Source organism: Hypanus sabinus, chromosome 13, assembly GCF_030144855.1.
Source record: "Hypanus sabinus isolate sHypSab1 chromosome 13, sHypSab1.hap1, whole genome shotgun sequence".
Lineage (NCBI taxonomy): Eukaryota > Metazoa > Chordata > Chondrichthyes > Myliobatiformes > Dasyatidae > Hypanus > Hypanus sabinus.
The window spans coordinates 104,502,248-104,519,987 of NC_082718.1; the positions used below are offsets into that span (position 1 = coordinate 104,502,248).

General features: G+C 43.8%; 1 protein-coding gene across 3 annotated transcripts in view; it reads right to left on the reverse strand.

Annotated features, from left to right (window-relative positions):
* kremen1 (kringle containing transmembrane protein 1) overlaps positions 1–14,964 on the reverse strand; it is a 246,620-nt gene extending 231,656 nt beyond the window's left edge. For all 3 annotated transcript variants that reach the window (XM_059988317.1, XM_059988315.1, XM_059988316.1), the window contains exon 1: positions 14,779–14,964. In XM_059988317.1, the coding sequence (XP_059844300.1) occupies positions 14,779–14,860 (82 nt within the window). In that variant the 5' untranslated portion in view covers positions 14,861–14,964. The remainder of the gene's footprint in view (positions 1–14,778) is intronic.
* Positions 14,965–17,740: the final 2,776 nt, after the last annotated feature.

Sequence of the window (17,740 nt, forward strand, 5' to 3'; positions counted from 1 at the left end):
AAGATTGTACATTTTATGTATTTCATTTAAACTGCGAACTCTGGGGGCAACTTTGGAATCATTTTGTCCTTTTATGTTACGTAGCACACCAGACTACAGCACAGAAATGGGCTCAACGCCATATTCTGAAGGAAAGTTAAGGAAGGGTAATAACAGCTGGCTCTTCCAATGCCAACATCTTGTTCAATCACTGAACTTCAGTAACTATTGCATGAAAAAAGTTAATGTGGGAAGGGAATATCTCTTATTCAGTGGCATTAATGTCCCTCCTAAATCAGACAGGTCTTGCATAAATATAACCTGTCCTAAGTCCCACAAGTTTCATCCTACCAACAAGCTTTAATCCTGAACCTTTAACATTCTTTGCTCTCATTTCCACATTAACTAGCATGGTGGTCTACTTGACCGTAATTAGCAAATGTATGGAATTAAGTCGTGCTGGATTTTAGGCTAAAACATTCTTCTCCAATTTCTAGTTTGCATGGTCTGTTTCCTTGGACTTGCCTGTTTGGGAAGTTGAAGAGAAGATTTAATTAGGTTCTTTTAAAGTTATGAAGTGGTTCAGCATGCTTGGAGCTCTGTTCTTCTGAAACTTCAGAACTAGCAGCATACATTGAAGATAATGGAGCCTAATGTAAATAAACAAGATTGCAAAAGGGTGAGCAACATATGGAACAGATTTCCAGCATCAGTAGCCAAAGAGGAAAGTTGAAAGGTTTTGTACAAGTCCCCAATATGTGCAGGGATTGTGGCTATTGTTTTTCATATGACATGAAGATACATAAAGAGAAAAAAATGGAATAATTGAATAGCTGGGAAAATACCCTGACAATCTTACCCTGTTCAAGTACTTTTTGGGATTAATATAACTGCATTTAAGAAAAACAAGCATTTAAATTTTTGCTATCATTGTCCCTGGGGTCATTGCTAAATGAATAAGTTCTCTAATCAGGTTCAATTATCATCTTGTAACACCGATCCTGTCTCGCTCCTAGTTTTCCTTTAATTTTTAAACAGGTAGCTCTGTTCAAATGATAAGTCAGTATCCTGAAAGGTCTGGTAAGGTGATGGCACATTCAATCACAGTGGCCACTCCGGGTCCAACTAAAGGTGTAATTACCTGTCTTTTATATCTTTTTTTGTTATCAGAGGACACAGCTGATTAACAAGAATATCAAGTACTGAAGGTCTACTCCATCAGCGAGTCGCTTGATAGCAACAAAGCTGGACTGATTATGTAGCATTGTCATGGCGTCTCCTGAACTTTTTGCGTACTGTTGTCATGCCAGGCTGGTGCATAATACAAAAAAAGGTGTGAGTGATTGCCTTGGATGCTTTTCTTGTGATGGCAAGACCCTGTTGGATATTGGTAATGTAGAATACTGCAAATCCAGTTCACTGGTTCATTTGCAAGTGTGATTGTGGGGGAACTGCATTGCCTCAGTTGTGGCAATGACTAGGCCTCAGGCAGCAGAGTCGCCTGTTGCAGCTGTCCAGGAGAGAAGACACTGAGTTGATATAAGAGAAAGCAGAGACCTCTGTGGGTGCACTGGAGTCCATGCTGGGTTAGGGAGGGCTGGCCACTCCCTTCAGTGCTTTCCTCCAATGTTTGCTTGGTGCTGCTCTCCAGTGTTCGCTCGGTGCTGCTCTCCAGTGTTCGCTCAGTGCTGCTCTCCAGTGTTCGCTCAGTGCTGCTCTCCAGTGTTTGCTCAGTGCTGCTCTCCAGTGTTTGCTCAGTGCTGTCCTCCAGTGTTTGCTCAGTGCTGCCTTCCAGTGTTTGCTCAGTGCTGCCTTCCAGTGTTTTCTCAGTGCTGCCCTCCAGTGTTTGCTCAGTGCTGTCCTCCAGTGTTTGCTCAGTGCTGCCCTCCAGTGTTTGCTCAGTGCTGCTCTCCGGTGTTTGCTCAGTGCTGCCTTCCAGTGTTTGCTCAGTGCTGTTCTCTGGTGTTTGCTCAGTGCTGTCTTCCAGTGTTTGCTCAGTGATGCCTTCCAGTGTTTGCTCAGTGATGCCTTCCAGTGTTTGCTCAGTGATGCCTTCCAGTGTTTGCTCAGTGCTGCTCTCCAGTGTTTGCTCAGTGCTGCTCTCCGGTGTTTGCTCAGTGCTGCCTTCCAGTGTTTGCTCAGTGATGCCTTCCAGTGTTTGCTCAGTGATGCCTTCCAGTGTTTGCTCAGTGCTGCTCTCCAGTGTTTGCTCAGTGATGCCTTCCAGTGATTGCTCAGTGCTTCCCTCCAGTGTTTGCTCAATGCTGCCCTCCAGTGTTTGCTCAGTGATGCCTTCCAGTGTTTGCTCAGTGATGCCTTCCAGTGTTTGCTCAGTGCTGCTCTCCAGTGTTTGCTCAGTGCTGCCTTCCAGTGTTCACTTGATGGAAAACAAACTGTACTAGAACAACATTTTTCGCACCATCATGCCATTCAGGGAGTTGGATTATATGTTTTTTGTTACAGTATGTTTTCTGCTATTGTAACCGTATGTGTGCTGTGCACTGTGAGCTGTTGGTAATGCGTTTTGCACCATGGCCCTGGAGGAATGCTGTTTTGTTTGGATATATTCATGCATGGTTGAATGATGATTAAATACGAAGTTGAACTTGAAACACTCATACTGTTTACCTTCACAGAAGGTCAATTAAGTATTCCTAGCATTTTCAGATTTACAGCATCTACAGTACTTGTATTTGAAATGAAATTGCTGGAAAATCCTTCCCTGAAAATGTGATTTGCAGCAGCATAACGCTGATTGTGGTATTGAAAAAATAATAGCCATTCATAAGGCACTGTCATCAGCTTGACTCAAACAGCAGTATTTTTCCTTTGAAGTCAGAAAGTAGACAGTGCAAGATTTATTTATTTACTTATTTATTTATTAAGATAAAATGTGGAATAGGCCTTCTAGCCCTTTCAGCTGCGATGCCCAGCAATCCCCAATTTAACCCAAGCCTAAATCATGGGACAATTTCCAATTACCAATTAACCTAATGACCAGTACATCTTTGGACTGTGGGAGGAAACCAGAGCACCTGGAGAAAACCCACACATTCCACAGGTGAGGACATACAGACTCCTTACAGAATTTATCTCTGAACTCCTTAACCCTGAGCTGTAAGTGTCGTGCTAATCGCTATGCCCATGGACTCTAGCTTCTGAGAGCACGATCAAGACAATTTTGTTAATCCTTTACAAAGGAAAAGCTATCTGCAATAATAAAACCTCACTTGCTTGTTAAGGCACAGAAGGTGACTATAGGAGTGATTGCTAGTTCAAAGAAATCTATGTAATAGCTATTGCGGATTTGGGAAACCATGCAATATGTCTTCTAGGTGATAGAGGACTGTCACTTAATATGCAATATATAACAACCAAAGGCATGCCAGGCCCACATTTAACATGGAATATCAAATAGTCAGTGGAGGACCCAGTGCTTGTAGAATAGGATATATAATCTCTGATGGTGATTTGGGTGCTCAATTAACTAAGGATATTTACCACAAGATAGCAATTGACAATATTGGATGGGATCCCAGTCAGTGCAGGGTAGTTAACATAGAATAAACATTGGCCAAAACAGGACTGAATGTTAATGCACAGAACTTAGCAAGTGAAATACAATGGGTGATGGAGGATCAAGTGCAAAGCTAATGCAGCCTTCATTATTGGTGGTAATGGACCATGCACCTGATCATTGTGTGTGTGTGTGTGTGTGTGTGTGTGTGTGTGTGTGTGTGTGTGTGTGTGTGTGTGTGTGTGTGTGTGTGTGTGTGTGTGTGTGTGTGTGTTTGTGTGTGTGTGTGTGTGTGTGTGTAAGGTAGCCTGTCCAATCCCAGCTATTTATATCAAAGGTAAAGGAACTAGCTCTCCAGAGTTCTCTCAGCTTGGGTCAAAACCTAACACCAAGACATAAGTTTAAAGCTGGGGTCCCCACCCTGGGTTCCATGAACCCCTTGCTTGATGGCATTGGTACATGGCATAAAAAAGGTTAAAAACCCTTGGCTTAAAGGGTGAGCCATTTCATTCTTGATGCCTTCACACTGAGGACATCCCTTATTGTGTTGTGTGGCATTGCAAATGTACTAAATGGGATAGGTGTAGAACTGGCTCAAAAGTAGGGATTCATGAGGTACTAAGGGCCATCAAGGGCAGCAGAAGTGTGCACCATGCAACTTGTAACCTAATGGCCAGTGTATCGCTCACTCTGCCATTCCTGTCACAAAAGAACAACTCTGGTTCAATGAGGGATGAAGATGAGCTTGCTAAAAGCAGTACCAGGCATAGCTAAATGATACAATACATATTCATGCTAAACAAAACAAAGAATGGAATAGACAGAGCTAAGCAAACTCGCAATCAATAGATGAGATTAAAGGACTACAGTCCACACATCCAGTCATGAATGGTGGTAGAAATTAAAGTTCATGCAATGAGAAAGCTCCAACAACACCCCAATCCTCAATGGCAGAGTGCAGATCATTAATGCCGAAGAAAAGGCTGAAGTATTTGCAGCTCTATTCAGCCAGTGGACACCAATAACTTATCCACCTTTGCTTTCTCCTGAGATTCCCCCACTGTCACAGAAATCCACCATGCAGTTCAATTCATTCTGTGCTATTTGAAGAAATGACTGACATTGACAATGACTGCAAAGGCTGTGAGTCCATTAACAGTTCTGAATTCCAGAACAAACTGCTCCTCTAGCCAAGCAGTCATAACACAGTACAATGCTAGCATCAGTCTGAGGATATCCAGCTTTCCAAATGTGGGATTTATCAGGCAGGCTAATCAGCCAACATTCAATGATGAGCAAAGTGAAGGAAGGTGTCATATAAACGTGCTATCAAGCAGACCCTATTCATTAACAATCTACTCACATGCCTACTTTGGGCTTTGTCAGAAATACCGTAGAAGGCTCAAGACTATGCCAGCTATGTTCAAACACAGACCTATGAGATGAATTCTGAAAGTGTGGCATCAAGGCATCTTTAACTAATTGTGGCATCAACGTGCCCTGGTAAACTGAAGTCAATGGACATAGAAGAGAAAACACTCTAGTGATAAGTCACAGCTCACAAGAAGTAAAGTTGCTGTGGTTGCGGGCTCCAGAACATCACTGCATGTGTTCCTCCAAGCAATGTCCTCGGCCCAGCTGTTAGAAGTCACACTGTTCATTGATGACTATGTAATATTCAAATCCATTTGCAAATCTTCAGCAAAATGAAGCAGCCCATCCTTGTGCACAGAAAGACCTGGACAACATTCGGGCATGGTTGATTATTGACAAGTAATCCTCATGTCACAGTGATGCTGGACAATGACCACATGAGACAGGAGCTGGCCAACATTGACTGCAAGGGAACACTAGCAGGAATGACAGAAGAGTAGCAATGACTAGAGTTTCTGAGAGTAATTCAAAAGATGCAGGAATGGTTCATCCCAAAGAAGAAAAATCCTAAAGGGAGGATGAGGCAACCATGACAGACAAGGGAAGTCAAAGACAACATAAAGGAAAAGGGGAGGGCATACAATAAAGCAAAAAAATAGTAGAAAACCATAGGATTGAGAAGCTTTTAAAAAACCTACAAAAGACAACTAAAATAATAAGAGAAAAGATAAGATATGAAGTTAAGCTAGCAAATAATATAAAAGAAGATACTGAAAGTATTTTCAGGTAAAGAGTAAGAGAGGCAAAACTGGACATTGGACTACTAAGATATGATGCTGGAGAGGTAGTAATGGAGAATAAAGAAATTGCATCATTCCTCACTGTGGAAGACACCAAAAACATGTCAGAAATTTAAGAGGCTGGGGCAGAAGTGAGAGTGGTCATTATTACTGAAGCGAAAAACTTTGGGAAACTAAAAAGTCTGAAGGCAGATAAGTCACCAGGACAAAGTAGACTACCCTCCGGGGTTCTGAAAGAGGTAACTGAAGAGATTTTGGAGACAGTAGTGATCTTTCAAGAATTACTGGATTATGGAATGGTTCTGGAGAACTGGAGCTGCTAAACAAGATAAGAGCCTATGGTATTACAGAAATAGTATTAGTATTGACAGAAAATTGGCTGACTGACAAAAAGGCAAGGAGTGGGAATAAAGAGGGCCTTTCCTGGTTGGTTGCCAGTGACTAGTGGTGTTCTGCAGGGGTCTGTGCTGGGTTAGCTACTTTTCATGGTATAGCTGGATGATGGAATGGATGGTTTTAGGGGCAAGTATGTTTATGATACAACTTGCAGGCTGTAAGGAAGGCAAATGCAATGCTGGGTTTCATTTCTAGAGGACAAGAATATAAAAGAAAGGATGTAATACTTTGGCTTTATAAGGAATTGGTCAGAACACATTTGGAGTACTGTGAGCAGTTTCCAGTCCCATATCTAAGAAAGGACGTGCTGGCATTGGCATCAATCCATTGGACATTTACACGAATGATGACTGGAATGAAAGGGTTAACATATGAGGAGCATTTGATGGCTCCAGGCTTGTACTTGCTGGAGTTTAGAAGAATGAGTGGAGAGCTCCTAACATACTAAATATTGAAAGGCCCAGTTAGAGTGGATGTGGCAAGGATGTTTCCAATAGTGCAAGATTGTAGGAGCAAAGGGCACAGCCTCAGAATAGAAGAAGCTCCCCTTAGAACAGAAATGAGGAAGACTTTCATTCACCAGACGGTGGTGAATCTGTAGAATTCATTGCTGCAGATGACTGGGAAGTTCCAAGTTGATGGGTATATTGAAAGCGGATGAGTTAAGTTCTTATCCTGGGGTTGAGAGGGAAAATAAATCAGCCATGATCAAATGGCGGTGCAGTCCTGTTGGGCTGAATGGCCTAATTCTTCTCCTATGTCCTATGGTTATATGGTCTTACAAATAAAAGAGAATCTTTCAGCTACTCTTAACAGTGCATGGCAAGTCCACCACTGTCTATACCCTTATACCCTGGGCTCACTGTTGACTAAAAACACAAATGGACCAACTTCATAAAGAAAACAGCTGAGGAACAGGTCAGAGGCTGGGTACTCTGTGGCAAAAGATGCACCTCCTTTCTACCATCTGCTAGGCACAAGTCAGGGATGTGACTCCCCGCTTGCCTAGCAGAGGGCAGCTTCAGTAACAATCAAAAAGCTTGACACGCCAAGCAGACAGTTTGACTGGCACTCTGATGGACAGCAGTTGCATTCAGCACCGAAGTCCAGCATGGTTACTTGCATACAATTCTCCAAGAGCCCTTCACATGAGCTCCCCTACATACCACCATGAAGGACAAGGGCAACAGAGGCATGGGAACACTACCTGCAGCTGCTCCTCCAAATAGTGCACAGATTCGCCAGGAAACATGTTACCATTCCTTCATCCTATCAAACATTGAAAGATAGAGTGGATCTGGAGAAGCTGTTTGCTATGGTCAGGGGAAGTAGAGTCTGTGTGGACAGAACTGAGGAACAGTAAGGGCAAAAGGACCCAAATGGGTGTTGTCTACAGGCCACCAAACAGTAGCATGGATATTGGGTGCAAGTTGAATAGGGAGTTAACATTGGCATGTGGCAAAGGTAATGTCGCAGTAGTTATGGGGGATTTCAACATGCAGGTGAACTGTGAGAATCAGATTGGTGCTGGATCACAGGATAGGGAGTTTGTAGAGTGCCTACGGGATGCATTCCTGGAACAGCTTATACGAGAGCCGACGAGGGACAAGACTATTCTGGACTTAGTGTTATGTAATGAACAGGATTTGATTAGCAATCTTGCAGTAAAGGAGCCATTAGGAGGTAGTGATCATAATATGATAAGTTTTTATCTGCAATTTGAGAAGGACAAGGGCAGATCGGAGGTGTCAATGTTGCAGATGAACAGGGGAAACTATGGAGCCATGAGGGAGGAGCTGGCCAAAGTTGACTGGATGGATAGCCTAGCAGAAAAGACAATGGAACAGCAATGGCAGGTATTCTTGGGAATAATGCACAAGGTGCAAAATCAGTTCATCCCCCAGAGAAAGAAGGATTCAAAGGGGGAAAGGGGCCACAGTGGTTGACAAAGGAAGTCAGAGATTGCATAGCATTAAAAAAAAAGGAAGTATGACAGAGCTAAGGTGAGTGGGAGGACAGATGATTGGGAAGTTTTTAAGGAACAACAGAACTTAACTAAAAAGGCAATATGGGGAGAAAAAATGAGGTATGAACGCAAGCTAGCCAGGAATATAAAGGAAGATAGAAAAAGCTTTTTTAGGTATGTGAAGAGAAAGAAGATAGTTCAGAACAATGTTGGGCCCTTGAAGAATGAATTGGGTGAAATTGTTATGGGAAACTGAGAAATGGCAGAAGAATTTAATGAGTACTTTAGATCTGTTTTCACTAAGGAAGACACAAGCAATCTCCCAGATGTATGGATGGGCCAAGGACATAGGGTAACAGAGGAAATGAAACAGATTGACATTAGTTCCTAAGGATTGGAGAATGGCTAATGTTATCCCACTTTTTAAGAAAGGAGGGAGGGAGAAAACAGAGAACTATCAACCTGTCAGCCTGACATCGGCGGTGGGGAAGATGCTAGAGTCCATTATTAAGGATGAAATAGTGGCATATCTAGATAGCAGTGATAGGATTGGGCCGAGCCAGCATGGATTTACCAAGGGTAAATCATGCTTGACTAATCTGTTGGAGTTTTTTGAGGATGTAACCAGGAAGTTAGATGGGGGAGATCCAGTGGATGTAGTGTACCTTGATTTTCAGAAGGCATTTGATAAGGTCCCACATAGGAGATTGGTGGGTAAAATCAAAGCTCAGGGCATCGGGGGGGAAGACATTGACATGGATAGAAAACTGGTTGGCAGATAGAAAGCAAAGGGTAGCGGTGAATGGGTGTTTCTGGAATGGCAGGTGGTGACTAGTGGGGTGCCACAGGGCTTGGTATTGGGACCACAGCTGTTTACAATTTATGTCAACGATTTGGATGAAGGCATTGAGAATAAAATCAGCAAATTTGCTGATGATACTAAGCTGAGTGGCAGTGTGACGTGATGAGAATGTTAGGAGAATTCAGGGTGACTTGGATAGGCTGGGTGAGTGGGCAGATACTTGGCAGATGACGTTTAATGTGAATAAGTGTGAGGTTATCCACTTTGGGAGTAAGAACAGGAAGGCAGATTATTATCTGAATGGTGTAGAGTTAGGTAAGGGTGAAATACAAAGAGATCTAGGAGTCCTTGTTCATCAGTCACTGAAGGTGAATGAGCAAGTACAGCAGGCAGTGAAGAAGGCTAATGGAATGTTGGCCTTTATTACAAGGGGAATTGAGTACAAGAACAAGGAAATCCTCTTGCATTTGTACAGAGCCCTGGTGAGACCACACCTGGAGTATTGTGTACAGTTTTGGTCTCCAGGGTTAAGGAAGGACATCCTGGCTGTAGAGGAAGTGCAGCGTAGATTCACGAGGTTAATTCCTGGGATGTCTGGACTGTCTTACGCAGAGAGGTTAGAGAGACTGGGCTTGTACACGCTGGAATTAAGGAGATTGAGAGGGGATCTGATTGAAACACAGCCTCAGGATAGAGGGACGTCCAATTAGAATGGAGATGAGGAGGAATTTCTTTAGCCAGAGGTCAGGAATCTGTGGAATTCATTGCCACAGGTGGCTGTGAAGGGCAAGCCATTGGGTATGTCTTAGTTGGAGGTTGATAGTTAGTCAGGACATGGAAGCTCATGGGGTGAAGGCAGATGAATGGGGTTGAGAGGGAAATGGATGTTGTGTAATAAAGTAGTGGAGCAGACTCCACAGGCCAAATGACTTAATTTCTCCAAGTCTTCTGGTCTTATGGCCTTCATTGCTATTGAATACATCCAGGAACTACTGGGCAGCACTGCGGGAGCACCTTGACCAGAGGAACTACAGCAAGTTCAAGAAGGAAGTTCACCACCGCCTCTTCAAAGATGATTAGAAACAGGCCATGGATACTGGCTTTGTGAGTGTAGCCCTGATTCTGATTTTTTTTTTGGTCTGGAATGTAAGGATAAACTGTTTGAGGAGACTGTGTTTGAAGTGTTTTCCCATCCAGCTCTCCGTCCTACAGCAGAAACGTTCCTTCATGTTACTTGTTTATCCATTATGCAATTTGGATCACTTTAAATTTAATTTGAGCTCCTCTAGTCCCAGGCTTTCGAAGCAATGTACAACAATTTTCTTTTAGGCAGAAATGACAAGGCAGTGAGTGGTCATGACATTTATCTGCCACAGACCAATGGCAAAGCTCCTTTATACATGAATACATCACATATTCACCTAAAATTCACATAAGAGCTTTTAGAGAGGGAAGAGTTCTGGACACTACTCAGGGTATGAATTTAAGTGCATAAGAGTGTTATCTTCCCTGTAAGCCTCCAGCAAATAAATATTTATCAGTGTGACATAAGCAAATATTAGATTATATTCCAATCGATTTCCCTCTCGACATGTTCTATGGCAACTATGTCTGCATTATATAACAGATGGCTGGATTGTTTAATAAGGCTTTAAAATTATAGTTAAATATGGTTATAAGCTTGAATATGTTCCTAAACCATACCTACCATTGTAGACTTAACTCTGCTGCTATCAAGCTGATTGGCTTTAGATGCTTAGAGACTTGTGCACATGACAATAAACTTGATGCTCCAATAGGGCTTCTGCATCCATTGCAGCAATTCTGGAGTGAGAGAGATTGTTCTGCTGAATGATACGTTGAACTGCCTACTCACAAAAACACTGACTATCTCATAGCACTTTGCTTGATTCCTCGCCCAGCATTCCTCCCTCAGCCAACATTCTTGTAAAGTGCACCATCAAAGAATGGTCACCATATCTGCCTATGCAACAACAATTGGTTTGGGGAAAAAAATCTCTTTTAACCAAACACTAAAATTACATAAATACCTATTACTGTAGACAGATAATTGCCTTACTTGCAGTTGGAGTTCTTGTTTTTTTCTGTGGTTTAGCCAATGTTCCAACAATGCCCTTCCTGAGTCCAAATTGTTTTGTGATACAAGTAAAGATATTGAACGTTATTATGCCATTGAACCAGAGTTTTAGTCGGGTCACCGATAAGAGAGGATTAAATGAAAAGTAACTCGTTGGTCCATATGTGTGTGGTGTGGAGTCAATAATGGATATCTGGCAACAATTACAAGGCTCTAGTCTAATTGAAGGGTGCAATGACATGACATATTTCCTGACCAAGACTTGAACAGTTTATAATCGTGCTGTGAAGCCACAAGATTACATCACTGTCTTGAAATCACTTCAGGTGATTCTCTCTCTCTCTCTCTCTCTCTCTCTCTCTCTCTCTCCCCCCTCTCTCTCTCTCCCCCCTCTCTCTCTCCCCCTCTCTCTCTCTCCCCCTCTCTCTCTCCCCCCCCTCTCTCTCTCTCTCCCCCCTCTCTCTCTCTCCCCCTCTCTCTCTCTCCCCCCTCTCTCTCTCTCCCCCCTCTCTCTCTCTCTCTCTCCCTCTCCCTCTCTCTCTACCTCTCTCCCTCTCTCTCTCTACCTCTCGCTGTCTCTGCCTCTCACTCTGTTTAACAAGTTGCTTTCACTCAGCGGTAATTGTATTTAATGTCAGCCAGTTATCAAATATGTTTAATGAAAATTAAACACATTTGCCTATTGTATCTCAAAGGTACATTGTTCACATTAAGAGGTATCTTGCACTGGTGTTTACTGCCCATCTCTACTTCCTCTGAAAGGGTAGAACTTAGTGGAAGTTGGAAATGAACTACTTCAGGGGATGCGGGGCGGGAATGTATCTTTCACCTTGGGATCTTCTTCCCAAGAGGGATTTTGCCTTCTATTTTCTTCTCAGTGACACCAACCATATTTATACACAAATTATTTTTTTAAAACTTATATTAAATTCCTGTGGTAATATTTAAACTCCAAATTGTCCTAGTATTAATCAATGCCCATGCATTACAGCATTGTACCTAAAGGTCGAAATAACGTATCTAGATTATTAACTGTGTCATGCTTCTCCAAGAGATGACTAGCGTTCCCGTCCATAGGTATGGTTAATAAAATTAACTAAGTGTAACTGTCAGCACCTTCCAAACTGCAGCCGATATTATTTTCCGTGTCCAAGTCTTAATTTATTTTTCCCGCGTTGAAAATTAACACCTTGGGCCCCGTGTGCTTTGTTTGGGGGCGTATGTGTAATCACCTCCGTGGTAAAAATAACGGGGCTAATGAACTACTACTTGAAAAACTCTGCGGGTCGTGTATCAGCTATTGGAGGAAAGGAATTGGCGATGTTTCGGGACGAAGTCCAGCAACAGGACTTCAAGATTCCAGCATCTCGCAGTCCCTTGTCTCTCCTTAAAGGGTGTCGTGTTGTCTAGGGAGATTTGCGGCGCTACCCCACTCCTCTGTTCCTGAAGAGTGTCCCACACACCAGATCTCGGTGCATCATTCCACAGCTCAGACATAAAGAATGAGCATCGACAGGATTCCTTTCCCAATCCCGCAAAACACACGCATACATACACAAAGTGCTGGAGGAACTCAGCAGGCCAGGCAGCATCTATGGAGGGAAATTACCATTCGACGTTCCGGACCTAGAAACGCCGACTGTTCGTTTCTGCGGAGTTCCATTTTGTGCAAGTTGCTTAAGACTCCCAGCATCTGCAGAATCTCTTGTATCTTCACAAACCCGCAATGATCAACCAGGATCGCCAGACGGCGACGGGGCCAGGGCAGTTCTTAGCTTGGCCTTCACCCTTCCCGTTACCTCCCACCCCCACGACTCGGATGCTAATCGTAACGACCGAGTCAAACTCAAGACTGGATCAGCCTCTGGTGCTGGGGAACCCTGCGGAGCTGGGAGGTGACCAGTTGCACGTTACGTTACAAACAACTGTTGTATCAGTTCATCCGACTTCGTCCTGATTCTTCCTATAATTACCAGTCCCAATATTCCCCTAACAAAGGGTCTCGACCTGGAGACGGTTTCCCTCTCCACCGATGCCGCCTGGCCTGTTGAGTCTCGACTGTCCTCAATTTCAGATTCCCGGATCTGCAGGGTTATTTTTTATATATACTTGCCCCAACCTTACTTCATTTTCAACGTGCTGAGGTATATTGTTTCCTGTAGTGGGTGAGTCGAGGGCACAGCCTTAGAATAGTAGGACATCCCTTTGGATCAGAGATGAGCAGGAATTTCTTTAGCCAAGAGGGTGGTGAATCTGTGGAATTCATTGCCACAAGCGGTTGTGGAGAGCAAGTCATTTGGTATATTTAAAACAAAATAGGTGCTTGATTAGTAAGAACTTCAAAGGTTGCGGGGAGAAGACAGGAGCATGGGGATGAGAGGGATAATAAATCAGCCATGATGGAATGGCGGAACAGACTCGATGGGCTGAACTACCTAATTGTGCTCCTGTGTCTTATAATCTTACGGGACGGCTGATTCCTAACTTTGGAGACTTGGCGTTCTGGAAGGCAGTGCATTTATAGGAGGATTTCTGGGTGCCGAAGCTTTCGGGAGACGGCGTTGGTGCGAAGGGTCGAGCGGGTAGCAGTTTGTAGTTAGCAGTCACGGCGTCGGGGAGCACCGAGACCATACGGATGTCGGTCCACAGATGGTGGCATTGAGGAACTAATAGCCTGTGACGATTTGTGGAAAGCGGGGCTCCTTAATTAAGAGTCAGCGCTACATTTGGCAGAGAGAATAAAAAATGAACCGTTTTATTTTAATGAGGCTTCGGACTCCAGATCATTTGTCATGTGTGAGGGGCTTCAATAAGGGATAAGAAATGGATTGTATTTCCTGGGCCACGTTAAACTGCGCGCAGGATTTCGGAACTAAATCTTAGCACGCTTCCCTTTCGCCATGAAAACCAATAAAGAACTTAAAAGATGTTAAAAACTAAATTTCCCGGTAACATGGAGAGGAAATTCGCACCAGATCGCAGCTCACTAACGTCTCATTCTCCAGGGACGGGTTTTAATCAGAATCTGTTCGTTAGCTCGAAGACACGCTGCGATATTAGTTACGATCTCATATTTGATCTCTTTCCAATCGAATCATGGGTTCAAGAGATATCGGGTTCCAGAATGGACTGTCAGTAAAAGTGATTTCTTTATCACAGCGGAAGGCTGACGGGTCAGGGGTCCGAACCGAACCCACCCTACCGGCCTGTACAAGCTGCCAGTGTCACTTTGGCTGAAATATATCGACCCGCCTGTGCCCGGCCATGCGTTGATCCCCGTGCAATGACCGACTACTTGCGAGGGGATCTGTCAGGCGTCTGACAATTTCCACCATGCGCTTATCCATTTTCTACATATCTAGCTGGCTTTCAGTCAACCGACATATTTAGCCTCATATATAGAGCAGTTATCTATTTATCTATCCATCTATTTGCTTATCTTTGTACGTTTAATTAGTTTGCATAATTAATCATTTATATTATAATTATTTATTAACATTTAGAGATGTCATAAGCGGTTATTTATACAGGTACATTAATATGTAGCTCTGCATTGTTTCGTTTACCTCTTTATCTTCCTGTGCATTTCAGTATTTAACAAAGATCACAGTCGTTTTGTCAAAGTTGCAAATGATGCAGCAAAACTATCCTGAAAGTCTGAGAGACATGATTCCCCCACGCCAGGTTACGGTTGCCCACACTTGGTGCCTCTTTCTGCCTGCGAGCTGGGACCCTGTCCTCTGTCCCACCGAGCCACTTAACACTCCCTGCCCCGTACCCCGAAGAACACAATCACCGCACCCGGGAGGAATTATAAATTAAAACCGCCGTAGCGAAGAGACTCACCGGTGTTCAGCTCTGCCCACCCGAGGGTGACTATACATCCGAATCTCATGTACAGGGCCAGCGTATCTGCCCAGGAAGCCATCGCTGAGACGGCAGAGCAAGGGAGCGAGGGGAGGGCTATGCGGGGCAGGTAGCGGAGAGGCACCAATCCGGCTGGGGAGGTCAGGTTTCCAGCTCGGTGTTACCTCTCAGCCCTCTGATCCCTAACTCCAGCTGTACCTAAGGACAGCCTGGGGGAGTGGGAGGGAGAGAGCGAGCGAGCCAGCGAAGAAGGATCCTATTACTGGGAGCATGTGACAGGAAGCCTGGCTCTAAACCTGCTTGAAAAAGACTCTAAGCCGCAAACGAACCCACGCTATGGGCTCCGTCTGCACCTGGGAGCGATCTTCAGCGTCCAACTGAGATCCCTTCTCTCACTTAGGAACTAAAACCCAATAAAATCGTACCGTGCACTCTCTCCAGCCCTCAATTACAACAAAAGTATTCATACCCAGAGCCTTTTGAACGAGAGGGTTTGTGTCATCGCACGCAAAGCTTCGCCGGCAAAAGAGTATTTTCTGGCGTAACTCAGGGAGTGTAAAGCAAGATCCCACAGGCAGTGAATTCAATCAGACAGGAGGTACAGGAACTTGGAAGTCCCGCACCACCAGGTACAGAAGCAGCTGCGTTCCTGCTCCGGCTGGTTGCAAACCGGACCTGCTCATCCCTAATGCTATCTGAACACCTCTCTTGCAATAGTCTCTGCGTCTTCTTTTCTGCACTAAGATCTTGTTTTTCCTCTCTCTTCACTGCCTTGTATAACTTGTGCACAATTTGCATTCTGTGTGCTGTCTGTGCCTACGTGCCTGTGATACCGCGGCGAGCGAGTTTTTCAATGTACCTGTAGCTCAGCGCACTTGTGCACGACAATAAACCCGATGTGAAATCATGTCGTAGGCTGATACTGCCCGGAGATCGGGCAGACATCTCCTGGTCTTCTCTGAAATGACGACGGGGGTTGTTATGTATCCATGAGAGGGGAAACAGGCGACCTTAGCTGAAGGTCTGACTGAAAACCAGGGTGTCAAGAATCAAGGCTGGGAGCAGGAGTATCAACGAAACCGAGCTTGTTGATAATATTGAGACCATAAGAGACACTGGAACAGAATAAGGCTATTCGGCCCATCGAGTGTGCCTGCAACTCCATCATGGATGATTTTTATTATCCTCTCAACCCCATCTTTTAAAGTTTCATTTCAGATGTGCTTTCATATTTCATCTCAAGGAGAAATATATTTTGTCTGAAGACAAGTAAATCTCCAGTAAACTTCGTTTGGAGCTGGTTTGTAACCATATCAGATACTGTGGATTACAAGAGACCCAGTTCAAAGCTGAAAGGACCTATCAGACTGCTGTGTCCATGGAGCACAGAGGAGTCCCAGAGTGCACGCCTTTCCTGTTCTCTGACTCGACAGGAGATCCTTCAACAATCTGCAATTCCCTTTTTTTTAGTAAAATGGTTGACAGATTACCTTTTCCCAACATCTCCCAACCCACTACCTGCATATTACAACTCACCAATCCAACCATAACCCAAATGTTGCTTCTGAAGTCGCCCATCTCTTTTAACTATCCAGTTCCCTCTCTACAACAGGTTGATCTTGGCAACATCTATGCACCAGGTCCATATTCTATTTATGTAGCTATCCATGTGACCTGATGAATGATCCGACCTGAAACATCAGCTTTTTGTTCTTCTCCATGGATGCTGCCTGACTTGCTGAGTTCCTCCAGCTATTGTATGTGTTCCTCAAGATTTCCAGCATCTCGGAATCTCTTGTGTTTAAGATTTAATTCACAGTTCTTGTCCCTGCTGGACGACAATATGGAGAAAAGTGTTCCAGCATAAACTCATGCCTTCACCTTTTTCAAAAAATATCCTGCTTTAAAGGGTCTTAGAGAAATACCCCCGAGAACCAGGCCATTCAACCCAACTCATCCATGCTGAACAAGATGCCCATCTAAGCTAGTCCCATTTCCAACGTCTGCATCATATCCCTCTGAAACTTTTCTTTGATCTGTCTAGCTATCCAAATGTCTTTTAAATGTTGTTATTGTATTTGTGTCAACCACTACCTCTGGCAGCTCGTTCCATATATACACCATCTTCTGCATGAAGAAATTACCACCCAGGTCCCTTTTACATTCCACTCCCCCCCCCCCCCCACCACCATTCTTTTCAAAATGCAGCAAACGAATCCTTTACTGATGTAATCCTTGGCCTTTCTCTGACACCATCCCACACAAACCTTTCCACCTATTTATCTGTATCCTCGCCAGCATCCTTTCCGATACTTCCGAGTGGCATCACATTCCTCTTCTGAGCATTTCACTTAAACGTTCTACCCTCCACAAGCAGCTAGCCTCTGGAAATCCATTATCGAAGATAATATGTCATCAGCAAATCTGAGAATGTTTAAAGCCTCGACACAAAGGAACTTCTCCATCATCATCACTTAGTGCACGATTCATTAGTGCTCCCAGTGCAAGGTTAAATAAATCAAGGAACATGTGCATCCTTGTCTAGAAGCAGATGGCAATCCGATCAATTCTGTCAGGTTCATTCCCGCTCTAATGGTGTTCAGAGACTTGTTACGGAGGTTTCCTATTAGTCTGGTACATTCTCAGGCATACCTCACACCCTCAAGACATGTCCTGTCCCTTCACACCACAGACAGTGAAAGGTCTGCTTAAAATATATGAAACTGTTGTAGCAGCAGATGCTCCAGTACATAAATTTCTGCAAAACTTACTAACTCATCACAAGCAATTGATATAATCTTCCCGATCTAAACTTGAGTTGCCTTTCACGCTGCATCGTTTCTGTATCTATTTTCATTCTGTTCTGATTGCTTTAATAATTCCTATATTTGCCTCCTGAGCTGATTCTTTTTCTAATTGCTGCATTTACTCTCGTCTCCTT